Below are 15,588 nucleotides of genomic sequence, written 5' to 3'. Positions count from 1 at the left end.
ACTTTGTTTAATTTCACCTTAATGGTCAAAATGACTAACCCCACTGTAAACCCTCTGAAAATACAATCCCGTGAATAAACCATCCACGTTCGAAACGAACCCTGGCCTGACAGCCACGGGCTATGAGAAGTCTCGCAGCCTGAACAACATATCAGGAATGGCGGGGTCGTCACTGCGTCTAACCCCCATCACCAGCACGCCCTATGACCCCTATGAGGCCCCTGGACCCCTGCGCCGCTGCCGCTCACCCATCCCCTCCATTTTGTAGCCAGGAGTGCGTAAAAAAAGAACACGCAACTGCTAGAACTCAGGACAGGAGAACAGGAGGAGAGGAAGACAGGATGGAGGCCGTGTGTGTGTGTGTGTGTGTGTGTGTGTGTGTGTGTGTGTGTGTGTGTGTGTGTGTGTGTGTGTGTGTGTGTGTGCATGCGAACCGAAGCTCAGTCTCACACTCAAACCCATAGCAATAACCACCCAATGTTCCTGAATGTAGAAAGAAGCTCCGCCTCCTCACCCTCTCCGCTCACAGCTTCAGGTGCATGCCTATAGTAGTTGTACTGGAGAAGATAAGTACTCTGTCCTGTATTTAGTAGAATTAAAGAAGAAAAGAGCAGGTTGTAGCCGATGGACCGATGTGAATTTTTTCTGAGGTTAGCTGAATGAATATAGATTCAAATATGCAGATTAACCTGATTAAGTCGCGAGCCTTAGAGTACAGTATATGTGTGTATTAATATACCGTAGCTATTTTTCCTCACACTATTGTTATCAGTAGACAGAGATAAAACAGGCTGCCAAAGAAAGACTTGAAAGAATGGTGCAAGTGTGAAGGAAATCAAAATAACTCAGAATTTTATTAACCTCATCCTCACATTTCAATTTCCTAATATTCATCATACTCCCCTTTGGACTGAACAACGCACACCAGTCAATTTAATGCAGTGAATACACTATAATATATAAACATTATGCAAGCTTTTCTTTTTTTTCATGAGATAATAACATGTTAATGCAAAATTTTGTGTAGTCTTTAACTATATGCATAAATTATAGTATTTTTCCAATTGTATTATTTTTGTTTAGTAAGGTTGACAGTCTAGTAAGTCGATTATATACTCACATATTTCACCAGATAGTTATATTTTGTTTTGCATATCCTGTGATTGCCTAAACATACACATTGCCCGACCTTCAGGAAGCTAAAAATGTTACTAATGGCTCGTTTTTCTTTTTTCAGTTTAGCCTTTTTTAATGCTTTGATTACTAAAATGCTTACAGCTCCCTTTATACATCATATCCACATGTTCTTTTCCTGCACATAACTTGCACAATCTGAAACCACCAATACCATAATGCCCTCAAGTAAGTCCAAATCTCCATGCTGTCTTTATTTCATTTCACCATCTTGCATGCTCAGTGTTCAGTCCCTGTCTTAGTCTTTAGGGTGAAACTGAAGTTAAAACAGGAGAGGAATTGTTTTATCTGCAATGGTGATGTCAACCATCTACACGTATATGCAAAATGTGCAATATTCCACTCAGACTCATGATGCTGGAAGCATACTTCAAGCGCACGTGTTGTTTGTAAATATGTGTGCAGAAAAAATAAGATATTTTTAATGGAAATAAAAACAATGATCAGTGTATGAAGTAGATATGCTGATTTTAAGACTATATATGGCAACTCTAGAGCATTCCTGGTTTGTTGGTCTTTGTCCTTGTTGATGTCCTGTTGTTGTTTTATTGATATTTTGAATGTGTTTCAAAGATGATTGTTTTTATTTTTAAAAACATTAATTTTTACCTCACATTGTTTCATTTGTATATGATATATACATGAGTGTTACAAATCTGTGTTTCTTTACAGTAGATAGAATAATCTAGAAAATATTCAGGTCTATTTGACCAAGTGCTTCCAGAATAGTAAAGAAAAGAGAAGAAACTAATGTAATAAAGCCATTTCTGAGAAAATGCTTCCTTGGAATAGTGAGAAAAAGAAAAATAATATATTGCAATAATTGCAAAGTTGTAACTATAGGTTATAGGTGACTAAGTGTGTATTACCGTTAAATGTTATTTAGTTTCCCAATGGAGAATTAGCCGATTAGTCGACACTGTAGACCTGCAGAAAGGAGCCATTTTGTTTTAAACATGGCACCAGTCACAGCAAAGCCGGGCCACGGTCTTCCCAAACAGATGCAATGGGGACCTTCTCCTTGAGTTTTCCCAGCCTAATATGGAGATCTGATACTGTGACGGGAAATACCTCAGTGTGTTTTATGGGTGATCGTAAGATGCTCTTAGTGCAGTAGTGATTTCCGGGGACTGCCCACACATCCTTACAACAGGAGTCCCGGACTGGCAGGGCCTGTAAGAGCTCCTTTTAATGCTGTGAATCCGGAGATTAAGGCTTTTTTTCCACTAACAAAGTCTTAGTGTTTTTTAGTTATTGATTTCCAGTGATTAGCCAGACAGGAGCTTTACTCTACTGGTTGATAATGGTGTTCTCCATGTGTGAGCATCCAGTCAATGTCCATATATATATATATATATATATATATATATATATATATATATATATATATATATATATATATATACACACATATAAAAATATATATTGTCCTGTTATTGTAGTATGTAGTTGTACAAACTTTTTGTTTGTTTTAAAACATGTAGAGAATTTTAAATCTCAATTCTTTGTGTGAAGTGTATTCCATATTGTTGTAACCGATACAACACAGTCAGGACACTTTGAAACGAATCAAACATGTTTGTGTTGACAATGTGTGCTCCCTCTATGAGGCTACTTTAAGCTGCTGTGTTATTCTAGAAACCCATAAACTGCTAGCTAGATTTAACTAGCTTCACCTGACAACTTTATGTACATATCTGTATCTATACAATACAATATATGTGAATACCCATTAAAAAGATCTGTACTGCATTTCTCTCTATGTATGCTGGTTATTCTGGGAGGTGTCATAGTTGTTCTCTTTGGTGTTTTTGTGTGAATTTGTACAGTGTTTTGTGTAAATCTTTTGTTGGTGTTTTTGCCTTGTGTGTTTGTGTGTATTTGGTGCTTGCGGGGACCAGGTTCCCATGTCTTTGAAAAAAAAAAAACTTTTTGGTTACTCTGGTAAAGTTTAGTGTCATATTTGTTGTAATACAACAGAATTTAGATACAGGACATGGACATATCTCAGAAATATATTTTAGAAGATGTTTTAGCCCTTTATGAAAAAATCCTCATGATGATAGGGAGACATGGACATTATGTGTTCAAGTGAGGACATTTTACTGGTCCTTTGCTAACTTTTCCACGAATTCAACTCTCATAAAAATAACTAACAAATATTTGCCATTAGGTTACTGAGGTTAAGATTAAGGTTAGGTTTAGGTGTCGGATTAGCATCATAGCACAGTATTACACAAGTGATGGTCCTCACAAATGCAGTCATACCAATGTGTGTGTGTATTATGTTGCCGTTTTCTTTTGCATGGAATATCTAAAAAAAAAATTTAATCCCCCCTTTTGCACCTTCATATGAACACATGCTCTTCAGTCACATATGCAAACCTGCACATTCAAGTTTTAAATGTGATTTTTTTTTTTGTATAATATATGCATCTGTGTCACAAATAAATGAAAATGATGTTGTTTAGTTTGACTTTGTTGTTCTAAGAATTTCAATGAATAGATTAACTGAACCTCAAGTAGTAGCAATTAAATAAATATACAGTTTATCATTAGTGACGTGAATTCAGCGGAGATTCTCCACCACTCTCCTCTTCACCTTCTTCATCATGTGTTAACAAATCGTAAAAAAAAGTAAATCCAGTGATACATGAATGACAAACTACAGTTAATAGTGAATTATCTGTTAACAGAACTTTCGCATGCTTAACTTTAACCGTCATCGACAGGTAAAGCCTCCCCAGCTTTCTACTGTTGTCAGTTTTAACTAATAAGTTTCCTTTATCAGTGGTTCTGCATTGTTTAATGAAATTGTATTAAATGTATCTGGGGTGGACTATTCCATTCTTGCGGTTTAAGATGTAAATATTTGCTTTACGTTAAATACCTTAAAAATCATGATGTGTGAAGGTTGTATAATCAATGTAACACTGAAATCCAAGGTCTTATAACATCATGAAAGTTTAATGTAGAGCATGGACATTATAATAACATCATTAACATTTAACTGAGAACAGGACTGGAGTTTTGCACCCCTTCAAAGATACATTACACACTAATGTAAAGTGCATGTTCATTGTTTATAATGTAGGCTTAATATATTTAACTATATTTTTATTTCATATCTTTTTATTATTATTATTATTTCAAATCAATTCCACCACCAATATGTACATCACTATTTTTTTCCATATGGTTTATTTAAGCAACACATCTGGTCTTAACATTGTTAGTTTTGAAGTTTTAATTATTCTTTAATTATATCAGATGCTCTTGTCTAACCTATTGTTTATCTCTTTTGTCCACAGTGTTAAGTTTCTAGCATTCACCGATTCTTTAAAGAAGACGCAGTTAGTCTTTGTTTTCTGAGTTTGCGGACAGAGCCGCATCCTTCCGGATGTGATACGTGAGGAATGTTAGCGTGGCAAGAGGAGGTGACCGGAAGAGCAAGGGAATCGAACGTTCCGAGGCTGGATCTTCTCACGGTAACCAAAGAAACCTCTCGGAATTCCGGACCCACTCCTCTTTCTACGGAAAGACTTCTTACACTGCAGCAAACTGAGTGTTTCACTCACGTCTCAAGAGAATGACTCCTAAAGTAAGAAAAAAAATGACAACAATCAAAAATGAACAAAAACATTCCAAAATGCATTATGTCTGCCGTACAAGATTGAAGCGCCAGGATGTTCCAGCTGCCATGCTAATCTGTGGCCTGGAGTTCTGGATGTGTGTTGTTTTATGTCTGAAAATTATGGACCAAGCTAGAGTAACCATGTAGCATCTCTGCTAACAATTTGTAGCATTTGTTGGTGGGGGAAACTCGCCAGCAAACTTTTTAGAGACTTTGATATTTATTGACAGTTTGCACAGACTGACTAATAATGGCTTGGTCATGCACTAACCTGCTTCAGTACTCCAACCTCCATTAGCATTTCCAAGGTTGTTAGCATACCACTGGATCTTGACTATGGAAAGTAGATTTTCGTCTACCAGAACATCAACCCAGCAGTTGCACATCCCTTCCCTCCTCTCAGAGATTGATGACCTGTGTTTATCAGATATATGGTTGCTATTCTGACACAGTCTTCCATTGTTTTTCATTGGTTCAAGAAAGGCAACTTCGAATCATTTACGCCACCAGACCAAAGCCTTCCACAGAGACCAAATACAGTCCAAATGCTTTATCTGAGGACGTGTTTCCTGGTTAACTTCTGTACAGCAGACCGTTAAGATTTCATTCTCCCTTTCCATGCACACAGGTCATCCAATCTGCCAGGTGTAGCAGGACACCGAGTGCTCTCAGACCTCTGCCAAGCTCAAGAGTGACCGGACAGCCGCTGAGCTTGAAGAAGTTTGCATTTCCTGCCCTAAACGTTAATACTTGATCGATTTTTTTCAAAATCAGTTTTTAGTAGTAGAGCTTATGCTGCCGTAGTGAACACGTGCCCACAATCAAACACTTGACTGATCCACTGCCACATCATCTAGACTGACAGAACGAAAACTTGGACCAATAAAGTGTGCATGCTAAACTGTTAGTGAAGACAGCTTAAGGGTATCTCAGTGCTTTGAAGACCTTTGAAGGTGTGAACAGATCCCCCACCCTCTCAATCTCTCTCTCTCTCTCTCTCTCTCTCTTTTCTTTTCCATTCCCCTCTCTTTCTTTTAATTATGACTATTGCAATTTGTTCTGCTTAATTGACTGCAAGGAGAGGGCACTTAAAAACATGCTAAGAATAAATGTACAAAAAGAAACAAATACATATTTTGATAAGTGGGGTGGGGACGCGGAGAGAAGTGGATGCAGTGCTGGTGAGAAGCATCCCAATGCAACAATAAAACTGTATCCAGAAAAGCTACCCCAGTGACACCACAACTGCCACACTGACTGACTGAGAGAAAAAAGTAAAAGACAAAAAAAGAAAAGAAAACAAAAAGGATTCCAGCACCTTTGGTGCTTGGGCCCCTAATTAAAGAACTTCTGAAAAAACACAAATGAAGGAAGCAAATGGAATAATGAAGCAGTCCATTGCAGACTGGACAGTGGAAATGTGGAGATCCAAAGAAAAAGATGGGAGGACTTCAAAAAAAACAAAAACAAAGGAGAGATAGAAAGAAAAAAAATTATCAGAAAATGCATTTTTGTAATTTTGTTTACCAGCATGAGTACTTTGCATGACTGTATTTTTCTGCAAGCCCTTAGATGAAGTGAGGAGGGCAAGAAATACAAAAAAATCATAATTATTATTCTAAAAACTAATGAATAAAAAAGATGATATGCAATGAATTTAAGAAAAAAAGATTATATTAAAAAGAGCTATATTTTGTTTTGAAATAGTAAGAAAATGTGAATAAATATTGAAGTATATGTATGACTGCAAGATACACGTTGAACTATGTTTTATTAGTTTAAGGACAAAAAGAAAAAAAAACTTAAAAATCCCACCAAAATCCCACCGCTACGTACTGCCCCCGTGTATTATGACTTGTTTCATGTTACATGTTGACTTCACTCGTCTCACGGATGCATATGTGCAGGCATAGGTGTGTGAGCTGTTGTCCAGTTAGTGTCCGAACGCGGGAAGATACTGTGTGGAAGAAGTGTCCGGTTGTAGAATATTACTATTTATTTATTTATTTTCCGGCTCTAGCTGCTTCTTCTGTAGCCATGGCAACAGTGGTGCTGATACTAGAACCCTCTGTAAGCCAGCCTCTTTCCCAGCATGCTTTCAAGGCAAAAAATATAGCATCTCATTAACGCAGTTTGAGTCGAGTATCTCTCATCGGCAATAATAATAAGAAGAACAATAATAGGAATGTTTGCTGAGCGGAGATTGTAGCTGGGTGAAAAAAAACGACTCTCAACAGATGCAGTATATGGGTGTTCTTTTGGGCATAGGCGGCTGTTCATCTAGTCTCAGGTGAAAAAAATAAAAACGGAAAGTCAGAGTGTGCCGACACTCCAAACGTCTCTCCGTCTGCGTTTGTGTCTGCCTGTCTGTCCTTTTGTCTGTCTCTCCGTCTTTCACTTTCTCCATATTTCAGTACGATTCATGAGCCCAAGTCGGAATAACAGGCCTGGGGTTTGTCTTAACGTCTGAGGTTTACGACAACTAAAGCAGCAATATTAAACTACGCTCTTACAAATGAAAGTGCCAGAAAGGGTTCTTTGGAGTGATGCCATGCTTTGGGTTCCAGTGGATGGGTGTTTAAAAGCCATTTAATATGAGGAACCTGGTTAAAGCTTCTGCACAAATCAGAGTTTTTTTCCTAGAACTGCGCACTCAGGCCAAGAACCATTTAGGAACTTTTGTTTTTAAGAATGTAGATGAAGCGTGGAGCTGGTGGGAAAGAAGCTTCCTCCTTCTTGCTAATCTTGATGTGTGCTTTCTTCCAGAAAAGTCTTCCCTCAGACCAGGGGCATGCTGTCCTGCCCTTGGGCCAATGCTCCATTCTTTTGAAGGCTACTAAGGCTAACTCATAGAGAATTGAAGAGATTTAGCACCGGGCAGCACTGTTAACCCTAGAGTGTACAGTGATTCTCTTACAGATGAATTGCTTAATGCGGTGGTTGGCTGTTGTGGCTCAATAGTGAGTTGGAATTGGGCCTGAATCGGGCCAAATGGGTGGTTACATGGGCTTATGATTCACTCTGGAAATCAGAATATTGAAATGAATTCAGCACTTGTTTTCACTTTTCGGTTACTGACCATTGATCTTCTAATGTAGCAGTCTGCAGATCTCTGTAGCAATGTATTTTGGTTGCGTGTGTTTAGCTCTTAGTGGCGATGAAATGAAAACTTGAACATCAAAAAGCATGAAATGCATTTTTTCATCTCCAGTTTAGTAGATGCAGTGCAAGAGGATAAAGTTAATGTTTTGGTTGCTGTGGTTAGAGATGGGTTAGGTGTGTAGTCTCAGCCTCAGATGCTCCGCCCACATGGAAAAAGAGTACATATCTTCTGCTCACATATCTGGCCACAACTAAGGGGATTTCATCATATGCGTTCTGGTTGGCTGTCCGTGACACGCCATGCAGTGTTCACTCACAATTAAACGGGAAGGTAGTCAGCGATAGCAAACACCTGCATACTGGACATTATGACATTTGAAAAGCTAGCCTGCAGTTCAGGTGGACACCGTTATCAGAACACCACCAATCAGAAAGATCCCTCGAATACGGCCAAGAAATGCAGGGTACATACTGACATTTTCAAAGATGCTACCAGAATATCCTTCATGGTCTTCTGTGCACTTCTGCGCACACATCTGACCCCAAGAGAGCTCAGACAGATGAAACCAACTACTACAGTGTGTTTAAAAAGGCCAGTAAAATATATAATAAAATATACCAAACACTGTTTCTTTAGTTGTGTGTCTGGGGACCTAATTGACTGCAGGGTGTGGAATGCACCTGCTCTTACTCTCATATATATATATATATATATATATATATATATATATATATATATTACATGGTTCACAGCCAAGTTTTGTTTGCCATCAACAGTATTTTTTCTATGATTTTTTTTTTTTCGAAGAAGCTCCTTTCTGTTGATGTCACAAAGCGGCCTTGGTGGACCGTTTCCTTTTGCATTAAGTAATACAAATGAGGAGCATTCATAGGACAGTCCTACCGAGAGCCCCCTTTTTCTCGGCTGCAACCTGGTTTTTGGAACGCAGCTAACAAGGACTGTGGGATTTTCACAGTCACCTCTCCATACATTCTGTGCCAAAATCACAGGATGTGACTGGTTGTTTTTCATGTCAGTCAGAAGGCCTCTTCTTGATGAGATGGCAGTTCTAGGCCACGTTATGTGGTCATTTTTTTTTAAACTCTCCCAGGAGTCTGACTTGCAAGACTAGCTGTAGCAAAGCAGCATTTACATTCTTAAAAATAAGGGTTCCTTGGTATGCCATAGAAGAAACACCTTTGGTTTCCTACAGAGCATTTTGTAGTGAAATGCAAAAGTTTGAATCTTTTGAAGCTTTGAACAATGTAAGGGTGCATATTTTGCATTTCCTTCAGTTACTTCAGTTTTTCCCCTGTGGTTCATGTAGTATATCTGTGGGTTTATGTACCAAAAACAGGCAGAATTTATTTTTACATTACTATTTTTTTAGCCTCTCTTTTGTTAGACTTTGTGTCACTTTAAGACTGACGTGTAAATGATCTCTGTTCTGATTGGCTGTTGTGTTTTGTGCTCAAAAAGCAGCCTTGGCGGAAACGAAACACTCATTATAACTTCTGCATAACTGGGTGGGGCTAAACAGCTTTAGGCTGAATTGACATGTTGGTTTTTGTGACTTCAGAACGCAGCTCTGCAGCTAATGCAGCTTCATTTCCATTAAAGGACAGAATAATCATGCCTGGCTATCTCATTCATTCTAGAATCTCCAGTGCTGTACATTAAACCTGATGTAAACATATCCCAGTGTTCCAAGCAAATGAAACAGAACGAGAGACAGACAGACAGACAGAGAGTGGAGAGACAGTAGCAGAAGCAAGAATAAGAAAGTAAAAATGAGTAAGAAGCAGACAGGGTAAGGTGAAATTTTCAAGGGACGGTGTGTGTGTGTTTCAGAGTGTGTATGAGGTTTGTAGATGCTGCTATGAGAGATATTTGATATATTTATATATGAATACACAGAAATCAGTTGTGTGTTTGATAGATCTTTTGCTTCGTGAGTTCATTGACATACTGGAAGAAACATTTACAACCCTTAAAGGAATGCTCCAGTGTTTTTAAGCCTAACACCTACCTGCCACAGCAGGTTGAAAACCACTGACGATAATTTAATGTTTCACTGTAATGAATAAAAGAGACAATTGCTCAACCCCCCCCACCCAAATGGTTTCTATTATAAGTGTGTATTGAGTCCACAATACAGAGACAGTATTGCCCATGGTAGTCAGTGTTGGGGTAATGTGGATCAATGTAACATGTTACAGTAATGTAGTTACTTTTTCCTGTAACAAATGAACTTACTACAGTTTAAATTCTTGTAATCACATTACAGTTACTCATTTAATAGGGATTACATTACTTGTGTTACTCATTTCTCTAAGAGAATATTATATGAGAATATTAAATGTGATGCGCGCACACACACACACACACACACACACACACACACACACACACACACACACATCTTCTAAGCCGCTTCTCCCTCAGGGGGGTGCTGGAGCTACATGTGATGCATTTAAAGCATAAATTTCCTCTATGTAGATTATATGTGCCTGTCCTTGTATGACAGCTGGCTGTCTAATCATGCTAATATGAGACTGATGGATAAAGAGTAAAAACCTCACCCAAACAGGCCTGACTTCCTTTTTGTTCAGTAACACTTCTGTAAGCTTTATGTTCAATTCATAAAGATTTTAATTCAGCTGTTGTTGATCTGTTTATAATGATTAGTTTCCCAGTTTTTAAACAACATCAGCCGTTTCAATAAAGCATAGCTGGCTCGCTTGTTCAAAGGCAAGGATACTGACGTGCTTTTTAAACATTTACTGTGATTGGTTATTTCGTGCTTTTTGAATAGCATTCACTGTGATTGGTTTACTGTGATTGACACAGATGTGTATGGGTTTTAGAGAGTAACTTGGAAGTAAAGTAATTCCATTACATTGTGAGAGAAGTAATCAGTAAGTTGTAATGGATTACTTTTTCAAGTAATACCCCCAACACTGATGATAATGAGAAATTAGGTTTAAAAAAAGCTGGAGTATTTCTTTGAAGTGAATCTATGAGTGATTTTGTTTTATTTTCAAAAGCTTTACTTTGTATTTTTGAACATTTTTATGTCTTAACTTACTGAATGATTCATATTTTATAAAGAGTGTATATTGTGGATCTGTGCTTTTGTTTTAATACTAAAATATGTTTGTTTTCATGACTGTGTTCTTTTTTTTTTTTTTGGTCTTATTTTAGTAGGCATTAAACCACTTTGGTCTGAGGGTCGCAAAGAGAAGCGTTATGAATATTTTAGAACGTACTTCCAGCAAGAAGAAGAAAACACACTCACACATACACACAGAAGCTTGATGCTTTACTTCGTGACCATAAATATGGTGTTATTCTCGGGACTAAGTGCAATCTTTCTTTCGCTTGCATTACGTGATAAGTTGAACTTGTTGCTGATGCAAACCCAGACTTACGTACACTGCCCTGTTAAAAATTCTTTCTTTGGGAATGATCAGTCTGCTTGTATTTTTAATTTTTTAATTTTTTGGTTTTTTGATTCACTGTGTCTTCTTTCTGTGCCTGCTGTTCTGTCTGGTGACTTAATCATCAGTTTCTGTGTGTACTGAAGAATTTGATTTGATGTACTTGAAATAAGGATATGCAATCTTCACCACTGACCACTGCCAGCCCTCGCGATCAATCAACATGATCAGTAATTCATATGATTAAAGTGATTGATAACCACATTATATTTTGGTTACCATCTTCCCCTTTGTGTGTGTGTATGTCTTTGACCCCATAGGCATGTATGTAGTAGTGCAGATTCCCAATTCAGTCCCCAAGGGCCTTCAGTCAGCTCACATTTCTGGCTCGAACACGATTATGGACTGCATGAAGGCCTGGCTCTAGTCTTTTGGGGGGGTGGGGGATCCCCATTTGAACAATTCTGCGCTTTAAGAACAGAACTTTTCTTAGGACTTTTCTCAAGAACAAAAACTTTGCAAGATATTGGTGAATGTGGCCCATTGTCATCTAAATTATATACATTAAAACCAGCTAATTTATGTATTACTGATGATTGGATGTTCATTTGAGGTGCTAATAAATTGAAAATTTAAATTACAGATAATAACAATAATAATGAATTTTGTTTGTAATGCACTTTACGTTTTAAGCAAAGTGCTATACAGTAGAAGCATTTCTATGAAATGCCTTCTTAGGATTTTTGATCCAGGAGCCTGTCTTAGAATGCAGTATTTCTTCCTTACCCAGCTAATATTAGCCTTAACTTGAGCAACCCTGGTAACAGTGGCGACAGCATTGCTTTTGGACCATTATAAAAGCTTCATTTTCTACATATTTAGGTATTATGATTTCTTTTTCTTTTTTTAGCGATAACTCCTGTTTCACGCTATAAACATCATGCTTTCATGTGCAGAAGCATGGTCATTGATCACAGCCTGAGTATCTAAACTGTTGTGTAATGAATTAACTGCATCTGTGTTTGTCCCAGTCAGAAACCCTAAGTTGAGCCAGCTTCATTAAATAGGCCCCAGATCCATGGGACTGCTTATTTTGCTTATTAGATAGAACCGGCGCTGACTGCCTGTTAGGACTGATTTGGGAACCTACTTATTAGAGTACTCATGATTGCACACGTACAATCACAATAGTTTTTTTTTTTTTTTCATTTTTAGGCAGACATCACATGCAACTACCCAAAAAATGAGTGACGATGCATTTACAAAGGGGCACCATAGATATATCACACAACCGCAAACACTTCAATGCAATCATGTATTGCTGAGACACAGGGTGAACCACAGCTAGCGAAGGTTCCAGGTTCCAAAGTGACTGTGACACAAAAAAACGAATGCCAACATTTATTTTATGCAAGCGATGGCTTATTAAGTGTAGCTCATGCAAAACCTGTACCTTTACATTGGAATGTCTGTGCAGTTTCTTTTCCAATTGTCAGAACATATCAAGAAACATATCACTGAAGTGGAAACACCTGTCGCATTTTGAAAAATGAGACTTAAAAAGAGAATGAATGTGAAGCCCAGTTGGCAGCTTGACTCCGTGTCTGACAGGAAATGGAGCATTTTGGAGCAGATACTCAAGAACGGGCTTAACAAAGTCATGAACGGATTATGTAAAAAAAAAACAAAAAAAGAAAAATTGAAGACTCAGTTCAATAAAATGTTAAATTGATGTCATATTTTTAAATAAATGTGTGTTGGTTCTTTTTTTGGGGCAGTTCCTTGCTTTGAAACAGGAGGCAGCAATATACGCTGAACACCATTTCATTAAGTACACCTCCTTAGATCCAGTCCTGACCTCCCTGGGGCGTCCTATCTGACCCCTGAGTCATTTAAACTATGCAGTTGCCACACAATCACACCCAAAACCTCTGCACCCTAGTGCTCCCACTGCAGTTCTCCCTCCTTCAACACAATTTGATCTGTGTCTGTTGCTCTAAGAATAAGTAGACCTATACAGAACATGTAATAACCCAATTGGATAATACTATTGTGGATCATACTATTATTCATTTTATCAGCTGCATCAGGCCCATTCAAACTGCCCCCAGTTTTCGTGACCTGACAAGTTGTTACGGTTCATCCTCTCATTCTTGACACAAGGGGGAGGCGGGGCCCTTGCGTAATTTGCGGGACCTTTAAAATGCATAGTGAGCATATAGGGCTGACCAGCTCTGCACCTCATTGTATCTGCACTCTTTGTCCATTTTATCAGCTCCACTTACTATACAGGTGCACTTTGTAGTTCTACAATTACAGAATGTAGTACATCTGTTTCTCTGATACTTTGTTACAACCCTTTTCTTCAGTGGTCAGGACCCTCACAGGACAACAATAGAGCAGGTACCATTACCTGGTGGTGGATTATTCTCAGCACTGCTTTGACGTGGTGGTGGTGTGATAGTGTGTGTTGTGCTGGTATGAGTGGATGAGACACAGCAGTGCTGCTGGAGTTTTTAAACACCTCAGTGTCACTGCTAGACTGAGAATAGTCCACCAACCAAAAATATCCAGTCAACAGTGTCCTGTGACCACTGAAGAAGGACTAGAGAATTAGAATAGAATAGAATAGAATTCAACTTTATTGTCATTGCGTATGTCGCAGGTACAAAGCAACGAAATGCAGTTTGCATCCATCCAGAAGTGCTTAGCAGCAATATAAATATATATCTTACGATGTACAGTAAGTATAGTATATACAGGTAAAAAAAAATATGAGGGGGTATAAACATGGAGGGGGTTATACAGGTTATAAACAAGAATGTACAGGTTATAAATATGAAGGGTTATAAAGTACTATGAACAGGTTATAAATATGAAGGGTTATAAAGTACTATGAACAGGTTATAAATATGAAGGGGTATAAAGTACTATGAACAGGTTATAAATATGAAGGGGTATAAAGTACTATGAACAGGTTATAAATATGAGGGGGTATAAAGTACTATGAACAGGTTATAAATATGAGGGGGTATAAATTACTATGAACAGGTTATAAATATGAAGGGGGATAAGTATGTACTTATGAACAGGTAGAGTATTTACACAGTATATACAATAATGGGCAAGATATATAGAGCAGATGTAAGTGCCGGTAAGTGGTGTTGAGTGGTGTGTAAGTCTGTGTGTTATAGAGGATGACGGACGCAAACTTTGCAGCAATAGATGAGGTACTCTCTCTGACTTTACATCTACATCTACATCTTTACAGGTGGACCAAAAAGGTAGGAGTGTCTAATAAAATGGACACTGAGTGGACACAGTGTTTAAAAAATCCAGCAGCCCTGCTGTGACTGATCCACTTGTACCAGCAAACATCAAACATACACTAACTCATCACCGCCATATCAGTGATCCACCACCAGAACAATACCTGCTCTGTGGTGGTCCTGTGGAGGTCCTGAAAAACAGGGTAAAAGGGGACTAACAAAATATGTAGAGAAACAGATACACTACAGTTTGTAATTGTAGAACTACAAAGTGCAATTATTTGGTACTTCCTGTTTCAGGGGATATGTTTGCAGTCTTAGAAGTTGATTTTATGTTCTGCTTCTCACAAACTGAGTAATTCCAAACATCCAAACACATTCAGTGATGAACACAGAGAACACCGGTCTCCAGTTTCATGTTCTAGTGCAAATTTTTATCAGTAACATTGTGACTGCTACACATCCTTTCTCATATGTGAAGCACGAGTGGAGCGTGATATTCTCCTCTCTTTGAACAATGAAAGTTTCAATTGCTGTTTTTTTTATGATCGTGCACGGTTGTTAGGAGTCCCACTTTCTTTGTAGCTTTTAATAATTCTTTAGACTTATCTTTTCCCCATGTTTATACCTAATCTATTCAGAAAAAATAGCCATTTTAATCTCCATTAGCCATGATGGGCGCGAAGCACAACTTTGTAAGGTGTGACTGTGTGAATGTTACGGTCTCTTTGAAGGTGAACATAATGTCAGAGACTCCTTTGGAAGCAGCTTCTGTTGGGAGGACTTAGCTTGAAGGATGGATGGAGTTAGAGTGTTACAGAAGTAACAAGTGGACAAGTTCAGTATTGATAGATTTAATATTTTTTTTTAATATAAATTTTGTGCAATGTTCTGTTAAATGTGCTTCCTGCTTTTTTCTGATAGTGAAAAGTGAAGCACATTTACTTA

The 15,588-nt window shown here is 38.1% G+C and overlaps 1 protein-coding gene across 11 annotated transcripts in view; it reads left to right on the top strand.

Moving 5' to 3' along the window:
• The window catches only part of kcnc3b (potassium voltage-gated channel, Shaw-related subfamily, member 3b), a 105,236-nt gene extending 93,598 nt beyond the window's left edge, over positions 1-11,638 (top strand). For 5 of the 11 annotated variants that reach the window (XM_017700777.2, XM_037537239.1, XM_037537238.1 and 2 more), the window contains one exon: positions 4,506-11,638. In XM_017700777.2, coding sequence (XP_017556266.1) covers positions 4,506-4,519 — 14 coding nt within the window. In that variant the 3' untranslated portion in view covers positions 4,520-11,638. Of the gene's footprint in view, positions 1-113; positions 2,559-3,890; positions 3,927-4,505 lie in introns of those variants that run through there. The other 6 variants (XR_005130116.1, XM_037537236.1, XM_017700771.2 and 3 more) reach the window with 4 other exon arrangements.
• Positions 11,639-15,588: the final 3,950 nt, after the last annotated feature.

This window comes from Pygocentrus nattereri, chromosome 3, assembly GCF_015220715.1.
Source record: "Pygocentrus nattereri isolate fPygNat1 chromosome 3, fPygNat1.pri, whole genome shotgun sequence".
NCBI classification, from domain to species: domain Eukaryota; kingdom Metazoa; phylum Chordata; class Actinopteri; order Characiformes; family Serrasalmidae; genus Pygocentrus; species Pygocentrus nattereri.
Note: the sequence above shows the minus strand (reverse complement) of the source record. Positions and strands in the feature narration are given on the sequence as shown.